General features: G+C 30.0%; 1 protein-coding gene across 2 annotated transcripts; it reads right to left on the reverse strand.

Moving 5' to 3' along the window:
* Nucleotides 1-60: 60 nt before the first annotated feature.
* Nucleotides 61-21,851, reverse strand: LOC113003223. 2 transcript variants are annotated; one of them, XM_039453210.1, is made up of 8 exons: nucleotides 21,360-21,851; nucleotides 18,242-18,368; nucleotides 15,818-15,911; nucleotides 15,447-15,562; nucleotides 11,489-11,722; nucleotides 10,114-10,322; nucleotides 9,112-9,177; nucleotides 8,355-9,032 (listed from the first exon to the last, which is right to left on the reverse strand). In XM_039453210.1, the coding sequence occupies exons 1-8, from the start codon at nucleotides 21,382-21,384 to the stop codon at nucleotides 8,887-8,889; spliced, it is 1,017 nt and encodes a 338-aa protein (XP_039309144.1). In that variant the 5' UTR covers nucleotides 21,385-21,851; the 3' UTR covers nucleotides 8,355-8,886. The 2 variants fall into 2 exon arrangements, with proteins under 2 accessions (XP_039309145.1, XP_039309144.1); XM_039453211.1 differs by lacking the exons at nucleotides 8,355-9,032; nucleotides 9,112-9,177; nucleotides 10,114-10,322 and adding an exon at nucleotides 61-177.
* Nucleotides 21,852-26,686: the final 4,835 nt, after the last annotated feature.

The following is a 26,686-nucleotide window of genomic DNA, read 5'->3' on the forward strand; positions in this document are numbered from 1 at the left end:
ATATTTTGTGATAATGAATTTCAGCATTTTAAATTTATATAGATACTTACTTTTTGTATAATGTTTCATTATACCATTCCGGAAGATCATAGGGCGTTACATCAGTCGCCTCTGGATCAATCACACTATTATCTTCTAAAAGTAATTTGAACTGTTCGTCTACTGTTTGCATTTGAACTGCAATATAATAATATAATACATACATATATATGAAATAAAAACATGAAATAATCAGATAATTCGGAAAATCATATCATTATAAATAATTCTCTTTTTATACGGTTGTGTCAATGTATTTGCAATGTATGTGTATATTTTTTTTAAAGGGCCTCGCACTATTCTTATGGAAATTGGATTTCACTCTAACAGGATAAAAATTTGACAAATAAGACTTTGTAAAGGAAAAATACGCGTTTATTCGACGAACTTTATTAATTTTTATTTTGATTACTATTGCGAATAATAAAAAATGGTAAAGGACTTTTCTTCGCAAAGCAAATTGTAGATACTTTATGTGGTACGATATGTCAGTATAGTTAATATTTAAAAAACAATATAAAATATAAATTTGTTTTGTTTGATTTTATTTACAAATAAACGTTTTAATCTATTTTATAATTTTTACATATACAACGTTAAATTTATAAGCTTACTTTTAAAATATATATTTTTGATTTTGTATCTCTCTTTTTCTCTCTCACTCACTGATTTGTAATTACATAAACTAAATTATTAATTATTAACAATAAGTATTTTTATTTTTAGATGCTACTTCTACACATTTTGAATTAATAATTTTCAAATTTAAATTATCATTATGTATCAGAAGCGTTACGATCAGCCAAACAAAGGTATCAACATCAGCAGCGTACGAATGCAAGAGATCAAGACAATATAAACTGAGATTTTATTTAAACTTTAAGTTTTCATTTAAATTTAACTTTTTTTATTTCAATTTTTCATCTAAGAACTACATATCAACTATTTGAAAAGACCAGTAAGACGAGCAAAAAAGTGTAGGTGTTTGTATAACTTATAATCATTATTTATTAATATTCAAGACACAAACGTTTTGACTCTACGGAGTGTTCTTCAGTGTGTGTATTTCTTACGTTATTGACGCAAAGCGCAAACGGAATCTTCAAAACAGCCTGAAGCTCTTAAATACATTAGTCTGGGATTTAAAGCCCCATGGTCCGAAACTTCTATAATTGCTTCGTCAATTTCCAATCCGCGATACAAATCATGTCAAAAAATTCGGTCGACATCTCGCTTCTTGTTACACGACTCATGCAAATTAATCAACTTTCAACCGCTGATACTTTAAAAAATATAAAAAGACAAAAATAAAAATAAAATTCAAAAATAACTGTTACGAGCATTTTTTATAAACGCATACGAACATATCAAATTTTTCAATTATTGTATTAAAGCATAAAAATACATATTACACAAGAATACGTGATTTGATTTTGTTGTAGCTTTTCATCTATTAGAAGCGAAGAGGGTAATATAGCACTCATTTTTATTTTATTAAATAATTTTGTTTATAATTAATATTTTTTATTGAAACTTGAACTATTACATTCGTCAAAGTTTAACAGATTCTAGGCTCAAAGCAATGAGACATTTATTATTTAGGACGTTATTTATCAAAATCTAATGCACTGTATAATCGGTAGGAGAAAAAAAGTGGTTGTAATATGGCTACTTATAAAAATAATTTTAAAAAATTAGTTTAGTTTAAAAGAAACACAGTATCTTGTTACAAAATCTTATATTTTTAATTTTCCTGATTTAGAATTTTCCTGCGCTCGGAAACTTTAGAAATAGCATTAAAAATTTGGTTAGAAATATCATTTTATCTCTGTTTAACATGAAACAACAGGCATAAAATGATGTCTTTAATGTTTTTATACACCGCTCTGTAGAATGACAATCAATTTATCAAAGAAATATTTCGATATAAAAATTTCGCTTAAAAAACCATAGTAATGAAATTCTATGTTATTGCTTTAACTTTGTAGAACTCAAGATGTGTATAGCCGAATAAAAAAGTAAATAACAAAAAAACACTCAAGTATATGTACATTCGTGTTAATACACTCAAATTTAAGAATAATAAGGAAGCATGTTTAATTAAAGTTTAAAGGTATACCTTGAAAAAGTTTAGAAGTGCTCAAAAGTAAAAATGCCTTATAACAATTGTCACCCTTTTATGTATTGTCATAGCATTACTAAAAAGTGGCTACAAAATGAATATTTGTGTGCACCGAATAACCTTTCAGAAACATCGAATAACTCCATAAGCAATTGTTAGAATATGTCACCTAATAACGGAAATAATAGAAGTAACCATATTGTCGACAGTAGCCATAATATCCTCTTCTTCTCTACACACACACACACACACACACACACACACACACACACACACACACACACACACACACACACACACACACACACACACACACACACATACACGCGCGTGCGCGCGCATACACACGCAAAATTTTCTGGTTTTTTCCACATAATAACATTTTACTTATATATAATATGGCAATACATGTATACATACATATGTGCCCTTATATAATGATATCATTTGAATATTAATTATATATATGCACACACATATGATTAATTGCTATACAAATGGTAATGTAAAGTTATATGTACTTATTTGCCATATTATAATATAAATGAAACGTGTTGTTATGGAAAATAATCTAGAAAACATTTGGCAGGTAAATATCCATCACGCGCAAAAATGATTTCTACAGCGCAAACAAAATCTTGTCGTAGTGCGTTGTTATATAAGTAACAAATCGCTAGCATATTGTGCGTGATGCTTGCATATATTATACGCATATTGCATGTACAATATTGTTAGCGTATTGCTTGCACAATATGTATACATATTGCTTGTTGATTTGGTATTTATCTCTTATTATGTTTACAAGAGTGTTGCAATCAAAGTTTGCTGACGATTTATTACTTATATGATGACGCACTAGGACAAGGTTTTGCTTGCGTTATAAGAATTCCTTTTGCGCGTGATTTGCTGGACATTTACCCGCAAAATATTTTCTGGGTACATTCTTGGAATATTGTTTTAATATTATTTTGATTGTTAATAAGATTTGTATAATATTCTAGGAATATTGTATACTTATTAAATCCACTGATAAAAACTTTGCCTTACCATCGTCGATATGTTTCTTTTCCATCGTTGCTATAATTTTTTCTGCTTTGGGGAGCACGCGTGTTGATCTTCGAGCAACTAAAATGATACTAAAATAGTGTGACTCTCATGAAGCAACTTTCACCGATTTCTACATTATAGAGGAAAGGGTAATGTTCCAAAAAGTTGCATAAACATATTACCATTGGAGCCTTTCTGGAACCATGAGGTGAAAACGTTAGGTAAGAAAAAGAGAAAGAATATGAAAGAGAAACAGAAAGATGGCCAGGACATGCGTAGCTATTAGTTTCTTCCTTTCACTTTTTTTGGGTGTGTTCGGGAAGACGTTATTAGCGCTATCTGCATCATTCTATCCTTGTTAATGCCTAATAAATGATAAAGATAGAAAACGCAAGTAACGCCAATAGCTGTCTCTTCGAACGCACCCTTTGTAACACGGGTCCATCACCATTCACTGTCTCGCTCCCTTCCATATGCTCTCGCTCGAAACCGTATTAACCCATGTACACCCAGCATCATTGATTCTATTCCTCAGAAAATTTTCCAAACTGAGAAGTTATCACTTTTTACATACTCGCAGTTTATGATTAATGTAATGACTAGAGCTCATTGGTCGTTACGTTAATTATAAATTGTAATTATGTAGAAAGATAGTGATTTCTCAGTTTGGAAAATTTTCTTAGGGACAAAATTAATGACGCTGGGTGTACATGGGTTAATATGGTTTCGAGCGAGAGCATATGAAAGGGAGCGAGACAATGAATAGTGATGGACCCGTGTTACAAATGGTGCGTTCGAAGAGACCGCTATTGGCGTTACTTGCGTTTTCTATCTTTATCATTTATTAGGCATTAACAAGGATAAAATGATGGAGATAATAACGTCTTCCCGAACACACCCAAAAAAAGTGAAAGGAAGAAACTAATAGCTACGCATGTCCTGGCCATCTTTCTGTTTCTCTTTCATATTCTTTCTCTTTTTATTACCTAACGTACGATCTTGCATCTTTTCCGTACGCTCGTACACGCGTTATATTCTCTGTTCGCGCTTGCAATTCTCTCCCAAGCAGAACAGGGAGTTATCAAGACGTCAAAATGATGTCAAGGTGACTGCGAAATGATCATTAAAAGTCACTTTTCAATCAATTACAATTCATTTTGAAGTCATTTTGACACAATTGTGAATCACTTTGATGTCATTTTGACTTGTTGTTCTGCTTGGACTTTTCCGTACGCGTCTTATTAAAAAAGCAGGTGAAAACAGTAAGAAACTATTTATAGAAGGATAGACGAATGGAATTAATGTATCTGACGATGAGACATGGAGAAAGCGAGGATTTTCGTCATCGTTTTATGGCATGGATTAATCATAGTCATCGGGTGGCAAAATTATCGATGATCTTGTTAAATTAAAATACTGCAGGGTCTGTAAATTTTGGAAAATAAAAGGATACTACAGAATACCAAGAATAGGTTGAGTTGCATTCGAAGCATTACCAAATAAATAATTATAGTGGGTCATTATAGTAGTTAAGTTACTTTAAGTACCCTTAATCCTCTGTTAAGAGTCATATTTGCTCTCTATAACTGAAATGCTTTGGACATTATTATTGCAAGTTTTTTTTACGACGGTTTGCTCTTTTGTGTGTTTTTTATTTAATGTGTACATACACACGGAGACCCTGTAACACCTTGAACTCATTAAGCCAATAGCAACATATGATTGGTTAAATTGCTGGAATTCCTATACCAAAAAAGGTCTCATAAATGCACCTCATTGTACAATACATGTGGTGATTTGTTTTATTTTTTCTGTGTAAATTGTGACTTGCGTGGAAATAATGCCAAAATGCAAACTGAGTATTGTACGAATAGAAGAAGAAGCTGTTCTTAAAGTAGAAAGCGAAGGTGAAGATTTTGAAGATAACGACGATAATTACAAACCGATGACAAAGAAAATAGCTGCAGCTGATACCGAAAATTATGATTCAGATAGCGGTGAAAATATAGAATATTTGTTACAGAGAATTACATGAAAGAGCTGCTTTTGACCGCTCTATTTTGTATGAATCAAAAGCTAGAAAAATTACATCTAGTACGGAAGCAGCGATACTGCACAGCAGCGGCACTGTGCTACAATGAAAAACTATATGCCGCTCAGAGAAAATGCAACTACATTACTACTAAAAATGCAAGAATCGTCACGATCTACATTTACTATATTAACTGTAATCCATTCTTCGCAACCAGCAAAAATCTTGGAAAAAAGATGGAGTAGGTATTGCCCATATAATAGAAGCGGAACCAAATATGCGAATTTTTGCGATAAATGTGGCAAAGCGATGTGTCCAGCGCATTCTATGTCTCAACAGTTTTGTTATTTATGTGTTCCAAAAAAAAATAATTAGTTGCCAACAAATATTTATGACTTTCTTTTATCATTTGCTGTAATTTTTAAGAAAATACAAAATCTTATTTGCTATTAATACATAACAAATTTGTTTTTTCTTGTTTTAAATAAACATAAATGTCTTTGCTGTCTGTAAAAAGATTATGCCGATAAAACTATATCATTAGAATTTTAAAAATTGGTAAATAAAAATAATCTTGTAGTACATACAGATGTAGGGCAAATTTGACTCTTAACATAAAATTAAGGGGTACTAAACCAACAAAGTATGAGAGTTCAATTTAACGAAAAATATTTTTTGTTAGTATAATTATTTGAAAAACTTTTGTTTTTAAAATCATTTATTTTGAAATAAAAATATGATCATATTTTATATCTTATACTATTTTTTGCTCAATAACAATATTATCTGATAATTATCTAGATAAAACTATATATTTTTTTATCTTTTATCTAGATAAATTAAAATTAAATTATCTATATTTGATGTAACATACATTTACACGTAATTTATCTTATCTTTAACTAGATAAATTTTAAGTTATATAAGCGCAACAATAAAGGTTATTCCATAAAAACTTTTCTAAATTAAATACATCTATTTGAGTTAGAACAGAAAAATTTTTCATTGGAAATACACAGATTAGTAACAGTTGTATTTTATTTGAAAAGAAATTAAAGATACCACTACTTGGGTTTTATTTAAAAAATTAAGAAATTATTATTTGCATTTTATTTGTTAAAAGTAATACAGCAGTTATTTTAAAGAGCAATATGTTCTTTTTATAATTAGCGCAATTTAAAGATTTCATACATTTTTTTTGAAAAAATACATTTAAGTTAGATTAAATTCAAGATATTTATTTTTAAGTAAATACCACTTGGGTTGGAATAGAAAGATTTTTCAATGATAATACAGAGATAATACAGAGATTTACGTTTTGTATAGAAATTAAAGAGAATACCATATAGGTTAGAATAAGAAGAATTTTCAATGAGGATACAAAGATAGTACCACTTAGATTTTGTAGAAGAAAATAAAGATTTAAGGGTTACACACACACACACACACACACACACACACACGCGCGCGCGCGCGCGCGAACACACGCACGCACGCACACACGCACGCACACACGCACGCACACACGTGCGCGGGCGCGCTCGCCTTTTTTTATCTCTTTTTGAAAAGGTAATTTTGTACTGATATCATGCTTTTGTACTATTAAGCAATATATATATATATATATATATATTTTTTTTATGATAAAAGTCATGATTTCAACTTATAAGTAAGACCATAATTAACGCAGCACTTTTTCAGTAAAGGTTTTTGGCCATTTCAAAGTAAATTTGTAAAGAATTTGTTATGGATTTCTTTTTTTCTGCTCGAAATAAGTTATTATCTGTTTGAGATATTTTTTGTAACTGTATCGGTAACATAGTTACATTTTTCTAGTAACGGTAATGAATTTAATAGTTACTTTTATCGTTACTTTTTAATTTATAATATAATTTTTAATCTTTATTTTTTAAGCAATATTCATAGTTTGTTGTTATATTATATTTAAGATTGTTTTGAAGAATACTTGTAAAATAAACCAATCACAGAATTGTATTAACATAAAAACAAACTTTACAAACGTCAACTTTTGTTAAAAGTAAATAGTAAATTAATACCGATAAAAATGTAATACTAAAGTAAAACATTTTCATGGTTTAACTTGTACATTACATTACTCAAGCCGAACAGGGAGTCATCACGACGTCAAAATGATGTCAAAGTGATTACAAAATGATCATTAAAAGTCACTTTTCGATCAATTACGATTCATTTTGATGTCATTTTGACACAATTGTGAATCACTTTGATGTCATTTTGACTTGTTGTTCTGCTTGGGTTTGATTGATTGTAAGACGTGGTACTTTGATCTTCAGTAGAAGACAGATATCCATAGGCCAGTAGAAGAAGAAAAAGAAGAAGAAGAAGAACCTAGTGTCATTCCTTGGATTATATCGTTTTTTAGATCTAGAGAAACAATTCTATTGAAGTGAAGAAAACTTCCAATAGTTGTAAAATAAATATTCTGCTGAATGGGATGGGAGCGCTTTATTGGATCACAAAACAATTATTCATAGCCATTTGGTACCAGAATTTTTTGATTGAAATAAATAATCAAAAAATTTTTAACTAGCCAATTGATGTGGGCAATCGAGGCCCTTAACACGACCAATGGGCTGTGTTCAGAAAAGGTTAGGGTGTATTCAGATGTCGGAAAGCGGAATCAGCTGAGAACGATCATATTCTTGGCATTTTTTCCAATGTATGGACTGTTTTTCTTTCGACTCACTTTGATTTAAGACATTCTATGGCCGGTATTCATAGTCGATTCTTATATTTAAGATTATCTTAAGTATCATCTTAAGATGCCATCAACCAATCGGAGAGCCGTATTAGCATCTTAAGACGTTATTTAAGACGATCTTGAAATAAGAATCGACTATGAATACCGACCTATGAGTTTTATACGTTGACGTAGTCTATGCGTTTGTTGCGTGATTCGAAACGCGCTTATTGTATCGATTACCTATCGGATATACCATGGTAGAGTTGACAAGCTCGGATACAATAAATCAACTATTTGAATTTCCTATTTTCATTGAAGAGAAAAATGAAATAATTACTTTATTTTTAAATAAAGAAGAAATGGAGAGAGCAACAAAACGTAAAATTATGTGGTTACGTAGATATAATTCACTTTATTAATTGTAGGTTAGACGCTATTAATAATTATGCTTTTTTACAGACGAAACTTTTTTAACACAACTTATTTAACAATGTTAACAGTTTATTTAAAAAAACATTTCTCATAAAATAAGTTTTGTCATTAATAGAAATAAGTTATTTATGTTAAACAAATGTTCAAAAATATGAAATTTTATGTTAAAAGAATTAATAATACGTTTAAGAAATGTTTGTTTCTTTGTGGGAAGAGGCTTACAAAATAATTTGAATATTTTATATAAAATGATAAGATATTTTTTATAATTAAAATAAAACCAAAGATGAAATATAAACGAATGCATTTATTAATCTAAATGTTTATTCATTAAAAAATACAATATAAAAGATAAATACGTTGATAGATCTTACAAATTTATTTCAAATACGTAATGTATCGTTTGTCAAAGTTATTTCAATTAAAATTATAACATTTAGAAATTCATTAATATTATAATTATCCCTTTATGTCCAATAATTAAAAATTTTAGTGTTTAGAATAAAGATTGAATTGAACATTATTCTTCCCAAATTTTAACCAAGCAAGTATGGGAAATTTATCCAAATTCCAAATTACGAATTGAGAAAGGTAGTTAAAACATATTCTTACAACTGCTCCAACATAAGGAACAACTGAAAAAGATACAGAGAACAAATTAATATATTGTATTGATACATTAGTCACAGACATCTATATCTACGTAATACTTACGAAATGAATAAAGTAATCCTTCATGAAGTTTCTTATTTAGCCAACTGTACCATCCAAGTTTGTTGTCTGAAATTATCGGTAATAAAAAAATTTGTAGCAATCCAGTCGGCACATAGATTCAAAAAGAATTAAAAAAAGAATTCAGACCTATGTCATCAATTTAGTGTTCATTTTGAAATGCAGAAAGAATTCCTTTTTAGAAAAGAGTTCTTTTTACGTTTGAAAACGAATTTTGAATGATGACATAAGTCTGAATTCTTTTTGAATTCTCTGTGCCGACTGAGAAGCATATCAATCTATCTTTAATCAATGAGTAACAAAAATAGAACAACGCTTGTGTCGACTTGTATCAACAAATGGAAAGCACGTTTCATAATTATAAGCATCCAATGACTATATCTATACTATATTTTCGTCTATTGGACGCCCGGATTATTCCGATATAGATATCCATCGGATATCCTCATTTGTTTAACAGATATCCATAGGATGTTTTATAGACATTAAGATACCGGACATAAACTAATAGAATACGCTATTGCAAACAAATGCAATTGAATTAAAATTGCATTTAAAATGCAGACGGAGACAGATAGGATTATAATATGTAAATACAAGCAGATGCAGTTGGATAGAAATTACATTAGTATGTGGATGGAAATTGTTAAAATCTTTATATAATTGCTGATTTTCTATTTGCATTTGCAGTTGTTTTATAGTTAGTAACAAAGAGAAGTAAATCTTGTAAATTTGTCTTGTATTTAGAACAGATAGCATTTCATTAAAAACCGATTTAAATTATATTGTATCTTACAGGAATTTTTACCAAACGTAATAAAAATAAAAGTTCTTATTTTTGTCTCTCGCATGCATGTACAATACTAAAGAATTAAATACTTAAAGTATAAATCAAAATAAAAAATGTTATTTACAAAGAAGAAATAAAAAATAATTTAAATTATCAAAGCAAAAATATATTTATAATACAAATTGAATACCTACATGGAACATTATGTAAGTCACAGATGAACGCCATCATGGAATCTTTATTTAAGGTGATCATAATGTACCATAACGCATCTGATACAGTTGATATTACTTTGTCAAAGTCGGGTGATGTTTTGCAATTTATTAAATAAGTTGTGTATATATCTTTGATCTTTTTACACAATTCAATAGTTTCATTTATATTATTTCGACACAAATTAAATCTGTAAATTAAAAAGAATAATTAATAATATTTTAATTATAAAATTGCATGATGTACGAGTATATATCCAAGCATAACAAGCGAGCCAAAATGACTCGTAATTGAATCGTAATTGATCAAAAAGTGACTTTTAATGATTATTTTGCAGTCACTTTGATATCATTTTGACATCGTGATGACTCTCTGTTCTGCTTGGGTATATTCCCGTTAAATTTATAAATTACACAGCCATACAAAAAAGTGTCATTTCCAAAAGATTAGATCCATGTATCCTTATGTATTTTGAGGCTCTAAAACCGCGAATACGATCTCAGAATTGCACCATCAGATCAGGATTTTTTTTACCTTCAAAAAATTGCTAAACACTTAAAATTACACACTATTCAGCCCGGTAAAAAATCCTGATCTGATGGCGCAATTCTGAAATCATATTCTGTTTCAGAGCCTCAAAATACATAGGGATACGTGGGTCTAAGCTCTCGGACATAACACTTTTCATTTTTTTGGCTATGTTATTAGTGATTGTACAAAAGTAGAGGAGAAAAGGGTATACTATAGACATTATGGCTATAATCTTTATTATCTCCGTTATTAGGTAACAAATTCTAACAATTTTTTATGGAATTATTCAATTAGCAGCCCACCGTTTTTTAATGGGGTTTATCCCGGTGAGAACAGGTACGTGGAATCCACAATTTTTTCACGTGGATAATCCAAGTGAAAATCTACATAACCAATCAAAATTTTGAGTGGATGGTCCATTCGCTTTGATGTCATGTTGACGTTATTGTGACTCGTTGTTCTGCTTGGGAAACTTTTTCAAAGTATCCTTTAACATTTAATTACACATAATTCCTCATTGTTTTAAAACTTGAACGTATTATCACACGAATATATGTACACTGGAATGTTTTTCTGTTATATAACTTTTTATTTGGCTGTACAGTCAGGAGCTAAAAGGTTGCAATTTTGAGTTTATAATCTGTTAAACAACACTTTGACGAATCGTTCCAGTTTCAATGTAAAATATTGATTATAAACAAAGTTATTCAATAACATAGAAATGGGCGTCATATTACTGTCTTTTCTCCACTATATTATATATATTAAACATGGCGCTAAACCTGTTTAGTAAAAATCATCTTCCAATATCATTTTATGCATTACCTGTCAGAGATTCCTAGCATGTATCCATTTACACGCCAGACGTGGTTAAATGCTTCGTCTTCTTCATGTGTATTGCATAATCCAAAAGATTTAGGCGCAATGTAAACGTATGCCATGAAACTGTACTGAGTGAGAACCATGTCTCTTAGAGAAATTTCTCCAAGACCAGCTTTTTTTGATTTCTTAGATGCCATTTTGTGATGCCAACGAATTGCATTTATCGATTTGTACCACCTAACAAATTTTAAAAATTAGTACAACTATATATTTTTTAACATAAGAAATTTTAATATTTACTAGCTTTATCTTAAAATCTAATTCAAAAAATATTTTTAACAAATAATTCTAAATTTTTAAATACATTTAAATACATCAATTTTGTGCGATTTTTGTGAAGTTTCCATGATTTAAAGACTTTAACACTTGTATGCAGTCTTACAAAGACGAATTTTTTTAAAGAAATCTTTCTATTGTTATTTTTAGCTTAAATTATATGGTACATGTAAAAGTTAAAATAGCAACAATTATATATAAGGTAGTATATCTGCGATATATTTAAAAAATATATTTAAAATACGAATGATTAAACATAAATATAGTATATTAAAATAAATATAATATTATTTTTTATCAATTTTTAATATTTGATTTAATTTTATTCGTCCCGGTTCGCGCCATTAACCGCGTTCTCTCATATATGTTCCATGCACAACTTGTATTTTACGTTAAATAAAAGTGATTGTCAAGTTTGATAAATCCTAATTGGTTTATTTCTCGCCATAAGCGCCCTGCCATCACTAACAATCCTCAAATTTAGGAGTTTACTTTCAAAGTTTGGCGTTGTTTTTCGTGAGGGGTTAACTAAAAATTATTTTTACTTTAAAATTCAATGAAATTAAAGCAAACCATTACTTTGATTGTCACACTTATTAATAAAAAAATCTTAAAACAATTTACGCCATTTAGATTAAAAATATTTAATAGATAAGATATATTAAATAAAATTTAAAAAATATAACAGTAATCAATCTCTTATTACTCTCTGCTAGACACAACAGTCACGATAGAGTTCCAAGAAACATGTATTCGGCGATCAAATATCCGTGAGAAATTCTGATTTGCCGTTTACCTTCGCTCGCATATTAATTATTAAAAAAAAAATGTGTTAGATTTAAAAATTAATTCTAGATTTACCTTTTGATTTAAACTATTTAAAGCTCCAAAGAAAAATGAGAAAAGAAAAGAAAAAAAGAAAGAAAAAATTTTTAGAAGCTCAGCGCGTTTGTTTTAACAATTTTAGATTCGACATTTTTTTTAGAATTAATTTCTTCCATCGGATCTCTTCGCAACTTTCTACTTAGATTTAAACTGGAGAAATTTACTCTTATATTATAATCGATTCTACGATTTGTACTGTTCTTATTGTGCTGACATTATTCAACTTTTTAGAGCTTGTTCTCTGAAAATCCGTTATTACATTATATCAAGTTAATTACTAAACCTATTGTTTCCGACCCTATCAGTCGGGACTTTTAATTTATATATTTTGTTCATTTCTCTTTTGATTCTTTCTGCGTGCGTCAATTATTCAGACGCGTTACTATTTGCGTAAACTTTAATCTGCGTTAATTAATAAACCGTGTTGCTATTTGCGTTAATTATTAAGCTTAGGGTTGACAATTATCCGTTTATCCGGATATTCGGATATCCGAAATAGAGATAGATCCAAGATTAAATATCCGATTGAAGCGAATATTTTTTAGATAAGATGAAAAAAAATAATCCGGATTGATTCGGATATCCGGATCTTCATATTCTATCCGAAATATTTGGATATAGAATCCGGATAATATCACTATACGGATACTCGGATATCCGGATATCCATAGATTCGGATGAAATCGTCAACCCTAATTAAGCTGCGTTATTATTGCGTTAGTTAAAAGAAGGAAGACTTAATTCTTAGACATCGGTGTGCGATAAGCCGTGCGCAGAACACCGCACAGCCGCGCCCGCGCCGCGGCACATTTTCACATTTTGCGCCCGCGGCGGAGGAATACAACGCCCTTCGCCCAAGAGTGCGCATACCTTTTCTTTATTTATTCATTCATTGTCCGTAGTTCATTTTGTCCGGTTATCAGTAAGATCTTAACACGCGTATTCATTTTCCATTAATTCGAGTTCATTCGTTTTTATCTAAAATTTTCAAATTTTGTTATACGTTTTCCCTTTCTTTATTTCGCTATAAACTTTCCGCGATATTCGACTACGCCATGGATTACTTTTATTGTTAATTTTAATATCAGAATAAATAATAAATTCAGTGAACCGCGAGGAAAAATCTGGCCCGATCACTCTGACGGGAGGGTCCCAGATGCGCACAGACCCAATTGGATACCACCAATTATAGCGGCCGATGCCTAGAGTATTTCCGTTGGTTGGGTTAGATTAGATTACGTGATTGGTGGTGTCCGATCGGGTCTGTGCGCATCTGGGACCCTCCCACTCTGACGACCCCTACCAGCAGAAGCCGTTCTACCCTTTACACAGAGAGTCTTCATTCCTTCTAGCCAATAATAATTTTAACAAGCTGGACGTAAATGTAAGAAATCTATTTGTTAATTTTTACAATATTTAATTTTAATTATGTTGAAATTTAAAAGTAACACGTCATGTATCAAGTATTCAAATATAGGCGGGAATTGTTAAGTTACATCAATCAAAAATAGCACTCTCGTAATTGTAATGTGTAATGCGTTGTTAATCTTATTTAAATTTATTTTCGTATCTGCGAGTAACGGAGTCCTTCCCGCTTATGTATCGTCACTGCGAGTCGCGACGCGAGCACGATTGTTTTTACCAAAAGGTTTTTGTTGTCGGTAACCAGGCAAAGCTCAAAAAGACAAGCCAAAACATGGTGTAAAAAAAAAGATGAGTCAACGCGCATCGTTGGCAGCTTGATGTGCTATGAAATTTAGGTCCAAATATCATGGCATTCAATAAGGCTGTAGCCATAGTGAAATCCAGCATTTGGAACCAATTCTGATTGGTCGAGACATATGGTCTACTGCGCATCTGGTTACTTACTTCACCTTTCTTCTTACACCATGAGCCAAAATATTAGTGCAGGCAATTGCAAATTTGTACAGAACAGAGCAAGACGTATTTTTAATAAACCTATTCCTTACACCTGTGTCTACCCGCTTGTGTCTACATCCTGACGATAATTCCACCCTACGCATCGCAATTCTTATTAGAGGGTTTCTACTATTATACAGTATGAATTTATCTACAAATGTAGTACTCTCTTTCTCTCATTTGTTTAGATCTAGCCTGATAGAGAATATTAAGATAAAAATATAAAATTTTAAAAAGCGCTGTAATAAACTGTCGGTTACGGTGCACAAAGAGTGCGTTTACGATGGACGCTCACGCGCTGTAAGCATTGTTTCATCTTTCTTGTTTACAAATATTAAACAAGGATAAATAATGATCTCAAGCGCTGTGAGCGCCAAAGCAAACGCAGCCAAAATAATACCATATCAAAATTAATTTTGAATTTAGTTTGAACTTATAAAAGTGTTAATAAAGCATAAAAATAATAATAATATTAATACAAGCAAGTTGATTAGACATATAAATTACATACTATAAACATAAATATCTAAAACAAATCAAAACCGGTATTCTTTTATACGTATATCTATTTTACAATTAAACATAAACTCTGTAATAGCGATATCTTTTTGAAAAATAACATGTAATTTTCCGCGGTACCTAGTATATTCGTAAAATATTCTTTAATATGATTTAGAATGTTTGAATATTTTTGACAAATGCTTATAGAATGCATAAAATAAATTTGTGTTATCTGGATTGTTTGTATTATGAATAATAAAAGACTTAGCAATAAAAACATGAACTTATATCAATAATTATACAATTTAAAGAAACTTACTTAGACTCTGAATCATTTGGATCATGCACATATAAGTTATATATGTGTAGTACAGTTTCTGCGTATCTTTTAAAAGCCGAACAAGTCGAACTACTTCGTTTTGTAAGTATAAGCACCTGTTTAAAAAATAAATTGTTCAAGAATAAATAACATTTGTTTCTTTTCACAATAAATTTTGTTTCACAATAAATTTTAACGTAATAAAATCTCAAACAGTATTTTATATAACAATATTTTATTTTTATTTTAAATTTAATTATGTTTTCAAAATGCATAAAAAGGATCAATTATAATACAATATAAAAAAATTATTTATTATCATTTAAAAAAATTTATATATTAATATGTTAATACAAATAAAATGTCAATACCTTTAATGATGTGTCTACTAAAAAACCCATAATAAGACCTATAGTACATCCTGCTAATAATGACACCATGTTTCGCTTGAAATATTTTTGACCTCTGCAATCATATATTTTTAAAAATATAAAATGAGCAATGCTAAAGACATTTTATTGTATATACAGGATGCACCAGTAGAATCCGGACAATTTTCAAATTAAAATTTTTGCCATATAATAACTGGTGAGACGGCAACTAGATAGCATTCAAGCAAGCCTCATCCATTGGGAACAAAAACATAACTTTATCATGGCCGAGCTGGTTAAGTAGTATTCAGAATATAACCGGAGATCTGCGCTGGACATATCGCGTAAGAAATAATAAAATTTTCCGATTACCCGAAATCGACGGTTTACGACATTATTCATCACTATACGGCTTCCGAAGGGTCTGAAGAAGGTTCTTAGACGGTCACTTACAAGCAAACCTACCCAAGTGTTACATTCCAATTTTGAAGAGCTTTGAATATGTTGTATTCTAGGTCAAAATAAGAAACACGTATTTTTTTATACGGGCCTATATGCACTTTTAGGGGGTAAAACACCCTTTTGAAAAAAATCGGTTTTTTTCTTTCGAAGCGTATGTCGTCGAAACTATAAGAGATAGAGAAAAATGTTCTAAATGAAAGTTGAATGGCTTGAAAAATACTTTATAAAAGTGATAAAAAAAAATTTTTATTTTAATTTTTTTTATACTTTTCCCCACCACATACATATTTCTTTCAAAATTTTTATTTCTTTTTATACGCAAAGTAAAGCTTATTATAAATTTTATTATAAATTCAACGATATAAGATAAAGTTATGTTCCGACATTTCTATATTCCAAAAATAATTAAAAACCTCTCTATGTACGCATGGTACGCGCACCCGTTCGTACGCTACGGTAGTGTACCCCTCCGATTTTGACGAGCCTTTAATATATTGTAGATAAAAATATGGGACACGTATTTTTATATACGGGCTACAATATATGACTGTCAAGAAGATGAAACACTCTTGAAATAAATTGATTTTTTAATTTCTGAGGTAATACCGCCAAAACGGTAAAAAATATAAAAAAAATTTTTAATAAAAGTTTTATGGATTTCTTTATAACAGTTTGCTCAAATTTTTCGAAAATGTCATTTTTCTCGAAATCCCTCTCCTTTTCTAAATTTTTAAAAAATTTGAAATTTACCTTATATCAAAACTTATAGCATATTTAACAACAAATTCAACAATGTATGATAAAATTATAGTCCGAAGACACATTTTTCAGAAATAAACTAAAAATATCTATATCGCTATACACGCGCCCCATCCATATCCGCTTTATGGCGTCTATTGTTAATATTTCTTTTTTATTTGATTGACTTTATCTTATATCGTTGAATTTGTAATAAAATAAACTTTATTTTGTATAAAAAGGTATAAAAAAAATTAAAATAAAAATTTTTTAAATTTTTTATAAAGTACTTTTCAAGCCATTCAACTTTTATATAGAATATTTTTCTCTATCTTTTATAGTTTCGATGATATACGCTTCGAGAGAAAAAAACCGATTTTTTTCAAAAGGGTGTTTCACCCACTAAAAGAGCGTATGGGCACTATGGGCCCGTATAAAAAAATACGTGTCTCTTATTTTAACCTAGAATACAACATATTCAAAGCTCATCAAAATGGGAGTGTAACACTTGGGTAGGTTTGCTTGTTAGTGCAGAATCAATTCTTCGAAAACATGAGCATGTGTCGGAGAAAGGAATTTTGGCCTGCTAACAGCCTGGACATTATCCGCTGGATCATTTCGTGTGCAGCGTGTTTGAGCAAAAATCTAACAAAACTCTACATCCTAACGTTGCATCGCTGACAGCCGCTATTGAGGCATCGTGCGCGAGTATGGTGAAAGAGTTTTCGACAAAGCTATGCGCGCACTTCCGGCCAAAAATTGAAGCGGTCATAGAAGTAGAGGGGGGCTATATAAAATAAAATTGTTTTTTAGGAATACCCAAACCCAAATATAAAAATATTTTTCATACAATTGTTATTTTTTATTAAAATAAATAATTCTAAAAACTCACAATGGATTTGTCCGGATACTACTGGTGCACCATGCATATTGGAAATAAATATTTGATTTGTGTTATTAACTAACTTACATGAACATGTTCATAATGTAAAATATAATCGATATAATGTTTACATACTATATAAAACACAGTAAATATCTAAAAATGTTATTGTATAAAAGCGTAGTGCAAGATTATATATGTGTATTAACTCTATATTTCTATTTTTATAAATAATTTACTAATTTTTTTTTAGTTGAATATTTTTTATGTGCATAAAAATATCTTTTTTACATATTTTGTGATAATGAATTTCACCATTTTAAATTTATATAGATACTTACTTTTTGTATAATGTTTCATTATACCATTCCGGAAGATCATAGGGCGTTACATCAGTCGCCTCTGCATCAATCACACTATTATCTTCTAAAAGTAATTTGAACTGTTCGTCTACTGTTTGCATTTGAACTGCAATATAATAATATAATACATACATATATATGAAATAAAAACATGAAATAATCAGATAATTCGGAAAATCATATCATTATAAATAATTCTCTTTTTATACGGTTGTGTCAATGTATTTGCAATGTATGTGTATATTTTTTTTAAAGGGCCTCGCACTATTCTTATGGAAATTGGATTTCACTCTAACAGGATAAAAATTTGACAAATAAGACTTTGTAAAGGAAAAATACGCGTTTATTCGACGAACTTTATTAATTTTTATTTTGATTACTATTGCGAATAATAAAAAATGGTAAAGGACTTTTCTTCGCAAAGCAAATTGTAGATACTTTATATGGTACGATATGTCAGTATAGTTAATATTTAAAAAACAATATAAAATATAAATTTGTTTTGCTTGATTTTATTTACAAATAAACGTTTTAATCTGTTTTATAATTTTTACATATACAACGTTAAATTTATAAGCTTACTTTTAAAACATATATTTTTGATTTTATATCTCTCTTTTCCTTTCTCACTCATTAATTTATAATTACATGAACTAAATAATTATTAACAATATTTTTATTTTTAGATGCTACTTCTACACATTTTGAATTAATAATTTCCAAATTTAAATTATCATTATGTATCAGAAGCGTTACTGTCAGCCAAACAAAGGTATCAACATCAGCAGCGTACGAATGCAAGAGAACAAGACAATATAAACTGAGATTTTATTTAAACTTTAAGTTTTCATTTAAATTTAACTTTTTTTATTTCAATTTTTCATCTAAGAACTACATATCAACTACTTGAAAAGACCAGTAAGACGAGCAAAAAAGGTGTTTGTGTAACTTATAACCATTATTTATTAATATTCAAGACACAAACGTTTTGACTCTACGGAGTATTCTTCAGTGTGCGTATTTCTTACATTATTGACGCAAAGCGCAAACGGAATCTTCAAAACAGCCTGAAGCTCTTAAATACATTAGTCTGGGATTTAAAGCCCAGGGTCCGAAACTTCTATAATTGCTGCGTCAATTTCCAATCCGCGAAACAAATCATGTCAAAAAATTCGGTCGACATCTCGCTTCTTGTTACACGACTCATGCAAATTAATCAACTTTCAACCGCTGATACTTTAAAAAATATAAAAAAACAAAAATAAAAATAAAATTCAAAAATAACTGTTGCGAGCATTTTTTATAAACGCATACGAACATATCAAATTTTTCAATTATTGTATTAAAGAATAAAAATACATATTACACAAGAATACGTGATTTGATTTTGTTGTAGCTTTTCATCTATTAGAAGCGAAGAGGGTAATATAGCACTCATTTTTATTTTATTAAATAATTTTGTTTATAATTAATATTTTTTATTGAAACTTGAACGATTACATTCGTCAAAGTTTAACAGATTCTAGGTTCAAAGCAATGAGACATTTATTATTTAGGATGTGATTTATCAAAATCTAATGCACTGCATAATCGGTAGCAGAAAAAAAGTGGTTGTAATATTGCTATTTATAAAAATAATTTTAAAAAATTAGTTTAGTTTAAAAGAAACACAGTATCTTGTTACAAAATCTTATATTTTTAATTTTCCTGATTTAGAATTTTCCTGCGCTCGGAAACTTTAGAAATAGCATTAAAAATTTGGTTAGAAATATCATTTTATCTCTGTTTAACATGAAACAACAGGCATAAAATGATGTCTTTAATGTTTTTATACACCGCTCTGTAGAATGACAATCGATTTATCAAAGAAATATTTCGATATAAAAATTTCGCTTAAAAAACCATAGTAATGAAATTCTATGTTATTGCTTTAACTTTGTAGAACTCAAGATGTGTATAGCCGAATAAAAATGTAAATAACAAAAAAACACTCAAGTATATGTACATTCGTGTTAATACACTCAAATTTAAGAATAATAAGGAAGCATGTTTAATTAAAGTTTAAAGGTATACCTTGAAAAAGTTTAGAAGTGCTCAAAAGTAAAAATGCCTTATAACAATTGTCACCCTTTTATGTATTGTCATAACATTACTAAAAAGTGGCTACAAAATGAATATTTGTGTGCACCGAATAACCTTTCAGAAACATCGAATAACTCCATAAGCAATTGTTAGAATATGTCACCTAATAACGGAAATAATAGAGGTAACCATATTGTCGACAGTAGCCATAATATCCTCTTCTTCTCTATACACACACACACACACACACACACACACACACACACACACACACACACACACACACACATACACGCGCGTGCGCGCGCATACACACGCAAAATTTTCTGGTTTTTTCCACATAATAACATTTTACTTATATATAATATGGCAATACATGTATACATACATATGTGCCCTTATATAATGATATCATTTGAATATTAATTATATATATGCACACACATATGATTAATTGCTATACAAATGGTAATGTAAAGTTATATGTACTTATTTGCCATATTATAATATAAATGAAACGTGTTGTTATGGAAAATAATCTAGAAAACATTTGGCAGGTAAATATCCATCACGCGCAAAAATGATTTCTACAGCGCAAACAAAATCTTGTCGTAGTGCGTTGTTATATAAGTAACAAATCGCTAGCATATTGTGCGTGATGCTTGCATATATTATACGCATATTGCATGTACAATATTGTTAGCGTATTGCTTGCACAATATGTATACATATTGCTTGTTGATTTGATATTTATCTCTTATTATGTTTACAAGAGTGTTGCAATCAAAGTTTGCTGACGATTTATTACTTATATGATGACGCACTAGGACAAGGTTTTGCTTGCGTTATAAGAATTCCTTTTGCGCGTGATTTGCTGGACATTTACCCGCAAAATATTTTCTGGGTACATTCTTGGAATATTGTTTTAATATTATTTTGATTGTTAATAAGATTTGTATAATATTCTAGGAATATTGTATACTTATTAAATCCACTGATAAAAACTTTGCCTTACCATCGTCGATATGTTTCTTTTCCATCGTTGCTATAATTTTTTCTGCTTTGGGGAGCACGCGTGTTGATCTTCGAGCAACTAAAATGATACTAAAATAGTGTGACTCTCATGAAGCAACTTTCACCGATTTCTACATTATAGAGGAAAGGGTAATGTTCCAAAAAGTTGCATAAACATATTACCATTGGAGCCTTTCTGGAACCATGAGGTGAAAACGTTAGGTAAGAAAAAGAGAAAGAATATGAAAGAGAAACAGAAAGATGGCCAGGACATGCGTAGCTATTAGTTTCTTCCTTTCACTTTTTTTGGGTGTGTTCGGGAAGACGTTATTAGCGCTATCTGCATCATTCTATCCTTGTTAATGCCTAATAAATGATAAAGATAGAAAACGCAAGTAACGCCAATAGCTGTCTCTTCGAACGCACCCTTTGTAACACGGGTCCATCACCATTCACTGTCTCGCTCCCTTCCATATGCTCTCGCTCGAAACCGTATTAACCCATGTACACCCAGCATCATTGATTCTATTCCTCAGAAAATTTTCCAAACTGAGAAGTTATCACTTTTTACATACTCGCAGTTTATGATTAATGTAATGACTAGAGCTCATTGGTCGTTACGTTAATTATAAATTGTAATTATGTAGAAAGATAGTGATTTCTCAGTTTGGAAAATTTTCTTAGGGACAAAATTAATGACGCTGGGTGTACATGGGTTAATATGGTTTCGAGCGAGAGCATATGAAAGGGAGCGAGACAATGAATAGTGATGGACCCGTGTTACAAATGGTGCGTTCGAAGAGACCGCTATTGGCGTTACTTGCGTTTTCTATCTTTATCATTTATTAGGCATTAACAAGGATAAAATGATGGAGATAATAACGTCTTCCCGAACACACCCAAAAAAAGTGAAAGGAAGAAACTAATAGCTACGCATGTCCTGGCCATCTTTCTGTTTCTCTTTCATATTCTTTCTCTTTTTATTACCTAACGTACGATCTTGCATCTTTTCCGTACGCTCGTACACGCGTTATATTCTCTGTTCGCGCTTGCAATTCTCTCCCAAGCAGAACAGGGAGTTATCAAGACGTCAAAATGATGTCAAGGTGACTGCGAAATGATCATTAAAAGTCACTTTTCAATCAATTACAATTCATTTTGAAGTCATTTTGACACAATTGTGAATCACTTTGATGTCATTTTGACTTGTTGTTCTGCTTGGACTTTTCCGTACGCGTCTTATTAAAAAAGCAGGTGAAAACAGTAAGAAACTATTTATAGAAGGATAGACGAATGGAATTAATGTATCTGACGATGAGACATGGAGGAAGCGAGGATTTTCGTCATCGTTTTATGGCATGGATTAATCATAGTCATCGGGTGGCAAAATTATCGATGATCTTGTTAAATTAAAATACTGCAGGGTCTGTAAATTTTGGAAAATAAAAGGATACTACAGAATACCAAGAATAGGTTGAGTTGCATTCGAAGCATTACCAAATAAATAATTATAGTGGGTCATTATAGTAGTTAAGTTACTTTAAGTACCCTTAATCCTCTGTTAAGAGTCATATTTGCTCTCTATAACTGAAATGCTTTGGACATTATTATTGCAAGTTTTTTTTACGACGGTTTGCTCTTTTGTGTGTTTTTTATTTAATGTGTACATACACACGGAGACCCTGTAACACCTTGAACTCATTAAGCCAATAGCAACATATGATTGGTTAAATTGCTGGAATTCCTATACCAAAAAAGGTCTCATAAATGCACCTCATTGTACAATACATGTGGTGATTTGTTTTATTTTTTCTGTGTAAATTGTGACTTGCGTGGAAATAATGCCAAAATGCAAACTGAGTATTGTACGAATAGAAGAAGAAGCTGTTCTTAAAGTAGAAAGCGAAGGTGAAGATTTTGAAGATAACGACGATAATTACAAACCGATGACAAAGAAAATAGCTGCAGCTGATACCGAAAATTATGATTCAGATAGCGGTGAAAATATAGAATATTTGTTACAGAGAATTACATGAAAGAGCTGCTTTTGACCGCTCTATTTTGTATGAATCAAAAGCTAGAAAAATTACATCTAGTACGGAAGCAGCGATACTGCACAGCAGCGGCACTGTGCTACAATGAAAAACTATATGCCGCTCAGAGAAAATGCAACTACATTACTACTAAAAATGCAAGAATCGTCACGATCTACATTTACTATATTAACTGTAATCCATTCTTCGCAACCAGCAAAAATCTTGGAAAAAAGATGGAGTAGGTATTGCCCATATAATAGAAGCGGAACCAAATATGCGAATTTTTGCGATAAATGTGGCAAAGCGATGTGTCCAGCGCATTCTATGTCTCAACAGTTTTGTTATTTATGTGTTCCAAAAAAAAATAATTAGTTGCCAACAAATATTTATGACTTTCTTTTATCATTTGCTGTAATTTTTAAGAAAATACAAAATCTTATTTGCTATTAATACATAACAAATTTGTTTTTTCTTGTTTTAAATAAACATAAATGTCTTTGCTGTCTGTAAAAAGATTATGCCGATAAAACTATATCATTAGAATTTTAAAAATTGGTAAATAAAAATAATCTTGTAGTACATACAGATGTAGGGCAAATTTGACTCTTAACATAAAATTAAGGGGTACTAAACCAACAAAGTATGAGAGTTCAATTTAACGAAAAATATTTTTTGTTAGTATAATTATTTGAAAAACTTTTGTTTTTAAAATCATTTATTTTGAAATAAAAATATGATCATATTTTATATCTTATACTATTTTTTGCTCAATAACAATATTATCTGATAATTATCTAGATAAAACTATATATTTTTTTATCTTTTATCTAGATAAATTAAAATTAAATTATCTATATTTGATGTAACATACATTTACACGTAATTTATCTTATCTTTAACTAGATAAATTTTAAGTTATATAAGCGCAACAATAAAGGTTATTCCATAAAAACTTTTCTAAATTAAATACATCTATTTGAGTTAGAACAGAAAAATTTTTCATTGGAAATACACAGATTAGTAACAGTTGTATTTTATTTGAAAAGAAATTAAAGATACCACTACTTGGGTTTTATTTAAAAAATTAAGAAATTATTATTTGCATTTTATTTGTTAAAAGTAATACAGCAGTTATTTTAAAGAGCAATATGTTCTTTTTATAATTAGCGCAATTTAAAGATTTCATACATTTTTTTTGAAAAAATACATTTAAGTTAGATTAAATTCAAGATATTTATTTTTAAGTAAATACCACTTGGGTTGGAATAGAAAGATTTTTCAATGATAATACAGAGATAATACAGAGATTTACGTTTTGTATAGAAATTAAAGAGAATACCATATAGGTTAGAATAAGAAGAATTTTCAATGAGGATACAAAGATAGTACCACTTAGATTTTGTAGAAGAAAATAAAGATTTAAGGGTTACACACACACACACACACACACACACACACACGCGCGCGCGCGCGCGCGAACACACGCACGCACGCACACACGCACGCACACACGCACGCACACACGTGCGCGGGCGCGCTCGCCTTTTTTTATCTCTTTTTGAAAAGGTAATTTTGTACTGATATCATGCTTTTGTACTATTAAGCAATATATATATATATATATATATTTTTCTTTTATGATAAAAGTCATGATTTCAACTTATAAGTAAGACCATAATTAACGCAGCACTTTTTCAGTAAAGGTTTTTGGCCATTTCAAAGTAAATTTGTAAAGAATTTGTTATGGATTTCTTTTTTTCTGCTCGAAATAAGTTATTATCTGTTTGAGATATTTTTTGTAACTGTATCGGTAACATAGTTACATTTTTCTAGTAACGGTAATGAATTTAATAGTTACTTTTATCGTTACTTTTTAATTTATAATATAATTTTTAATCTTTATTTTTTAAGCAATATTCATAGTTTGTTGTTATATTATATTTAAGATTGTTTTGAAGAATACTTGTAAAATAAACCAATCACAGAATTGTATTAACATAAAAACAAACTTTACAAACGTCAACTTTTGTTAAAAGTAAATAGTAAATTAATACCGATAAAAATGTAATACTAAAGTAAAACATTTTCATGGTTTAACTTGTACATTACATTACTCAAGCCGAACAGGGAGTCATCACGACGTCAAAATGATGTCAAAGTGATTACAAAATGATCATTAAAAGTCACTTTTCGATCAATTACGATTCATTTTGATGTCATTTTGACACAATTGTGAATCACTTTGATGTCATTTTGACTTGTTGTTCTGCTTGGGTTTGATTGATTGTAAGACGTGGTACTTTGATCTTCAGTAGAAGACAGATATCCATAGGCCAGTAGAAGAAGAAAAAGAAGAAGAAGAAGAACCTAGTGTCATTCCTTGGATTATATCGTTTTTTAGATCTAGAGAAACAATTCTATTGAAGTGAAGAAAACTTCCAATAGTTGTAAAATAAATATTCTGCTGAATGGGATGGGAGCGCTTTATTGGATCACAAAACAATTATTCATAGCCATTTGGTACCAGAATTTTTTGATTGAAATAAATAATCAAAAAATTTTTAACTAGCCAATTGATGTGGGCAATCGAGGCCCTTAACACGACCAATGGGCTGTGTTCAGAAAAGGTTAGGGTGTATTCAGATGTCGGAAAGCGGAATCAGCTGAGAACGATCATATTCTTGGCATTTTTTCCAATGTATGGACTGTTTTTCTTTCGACTCACTTTGATTTAAGACATTCTATGGCCGGTATTCATAGTCGATTCTTATATTTAAGATTATCTTAAGTATCATCTTAAGATGCCATCAACCAATCGGAGAGCCGTATTAGCATCTTAAGACGTTATTTAAGACGATCTTGAAATAAGAATCGACTATGAATACCGACCTATGAGTTTTATACGTTGACGTAGTCTATGCGTTTGTTGCGTGATTCGAAACGCGCTTATTGTATCGATTACCTATCGGATATACCATGGTAGAGTTGACAAGCTCGGATACAATAAATCAACTATTTGAATTTCCTATTTTCATTGAAGAGAAAAATGAAATAATTACTTTATTTTTAAATAAAGAAGAAATGGAGAGAGCAACAAAACGTAAAATTATGTGGTTACGTAGATATAATTCACTTTATTAATTGTAGGTTAGACGCTATTAATAATTATGCTTTTTTACAGACGAAACTTTTTTAACACAACTTATTTAACAATGTTAACAGTTTATTTAAAAAAACATTTCTCATAAAATAAGTTTTGTCATTAATAGAAATAAGTTATTTATGTTAAACA

Source organism: Solenopsis invicta, chromosome 8 (assembly GCF_016802725.1).
Source record: "Solenopsis invicta isolate M01_SB chromosome 8, UNIL_Sinv_3.0, whole genome shotgun sequence".
NCBI lineage: Eukaryota > Metazoa > Arthropoda > Insecta > Hymenoptera > Formicidae > Solenopsis > Solenopsis invicta.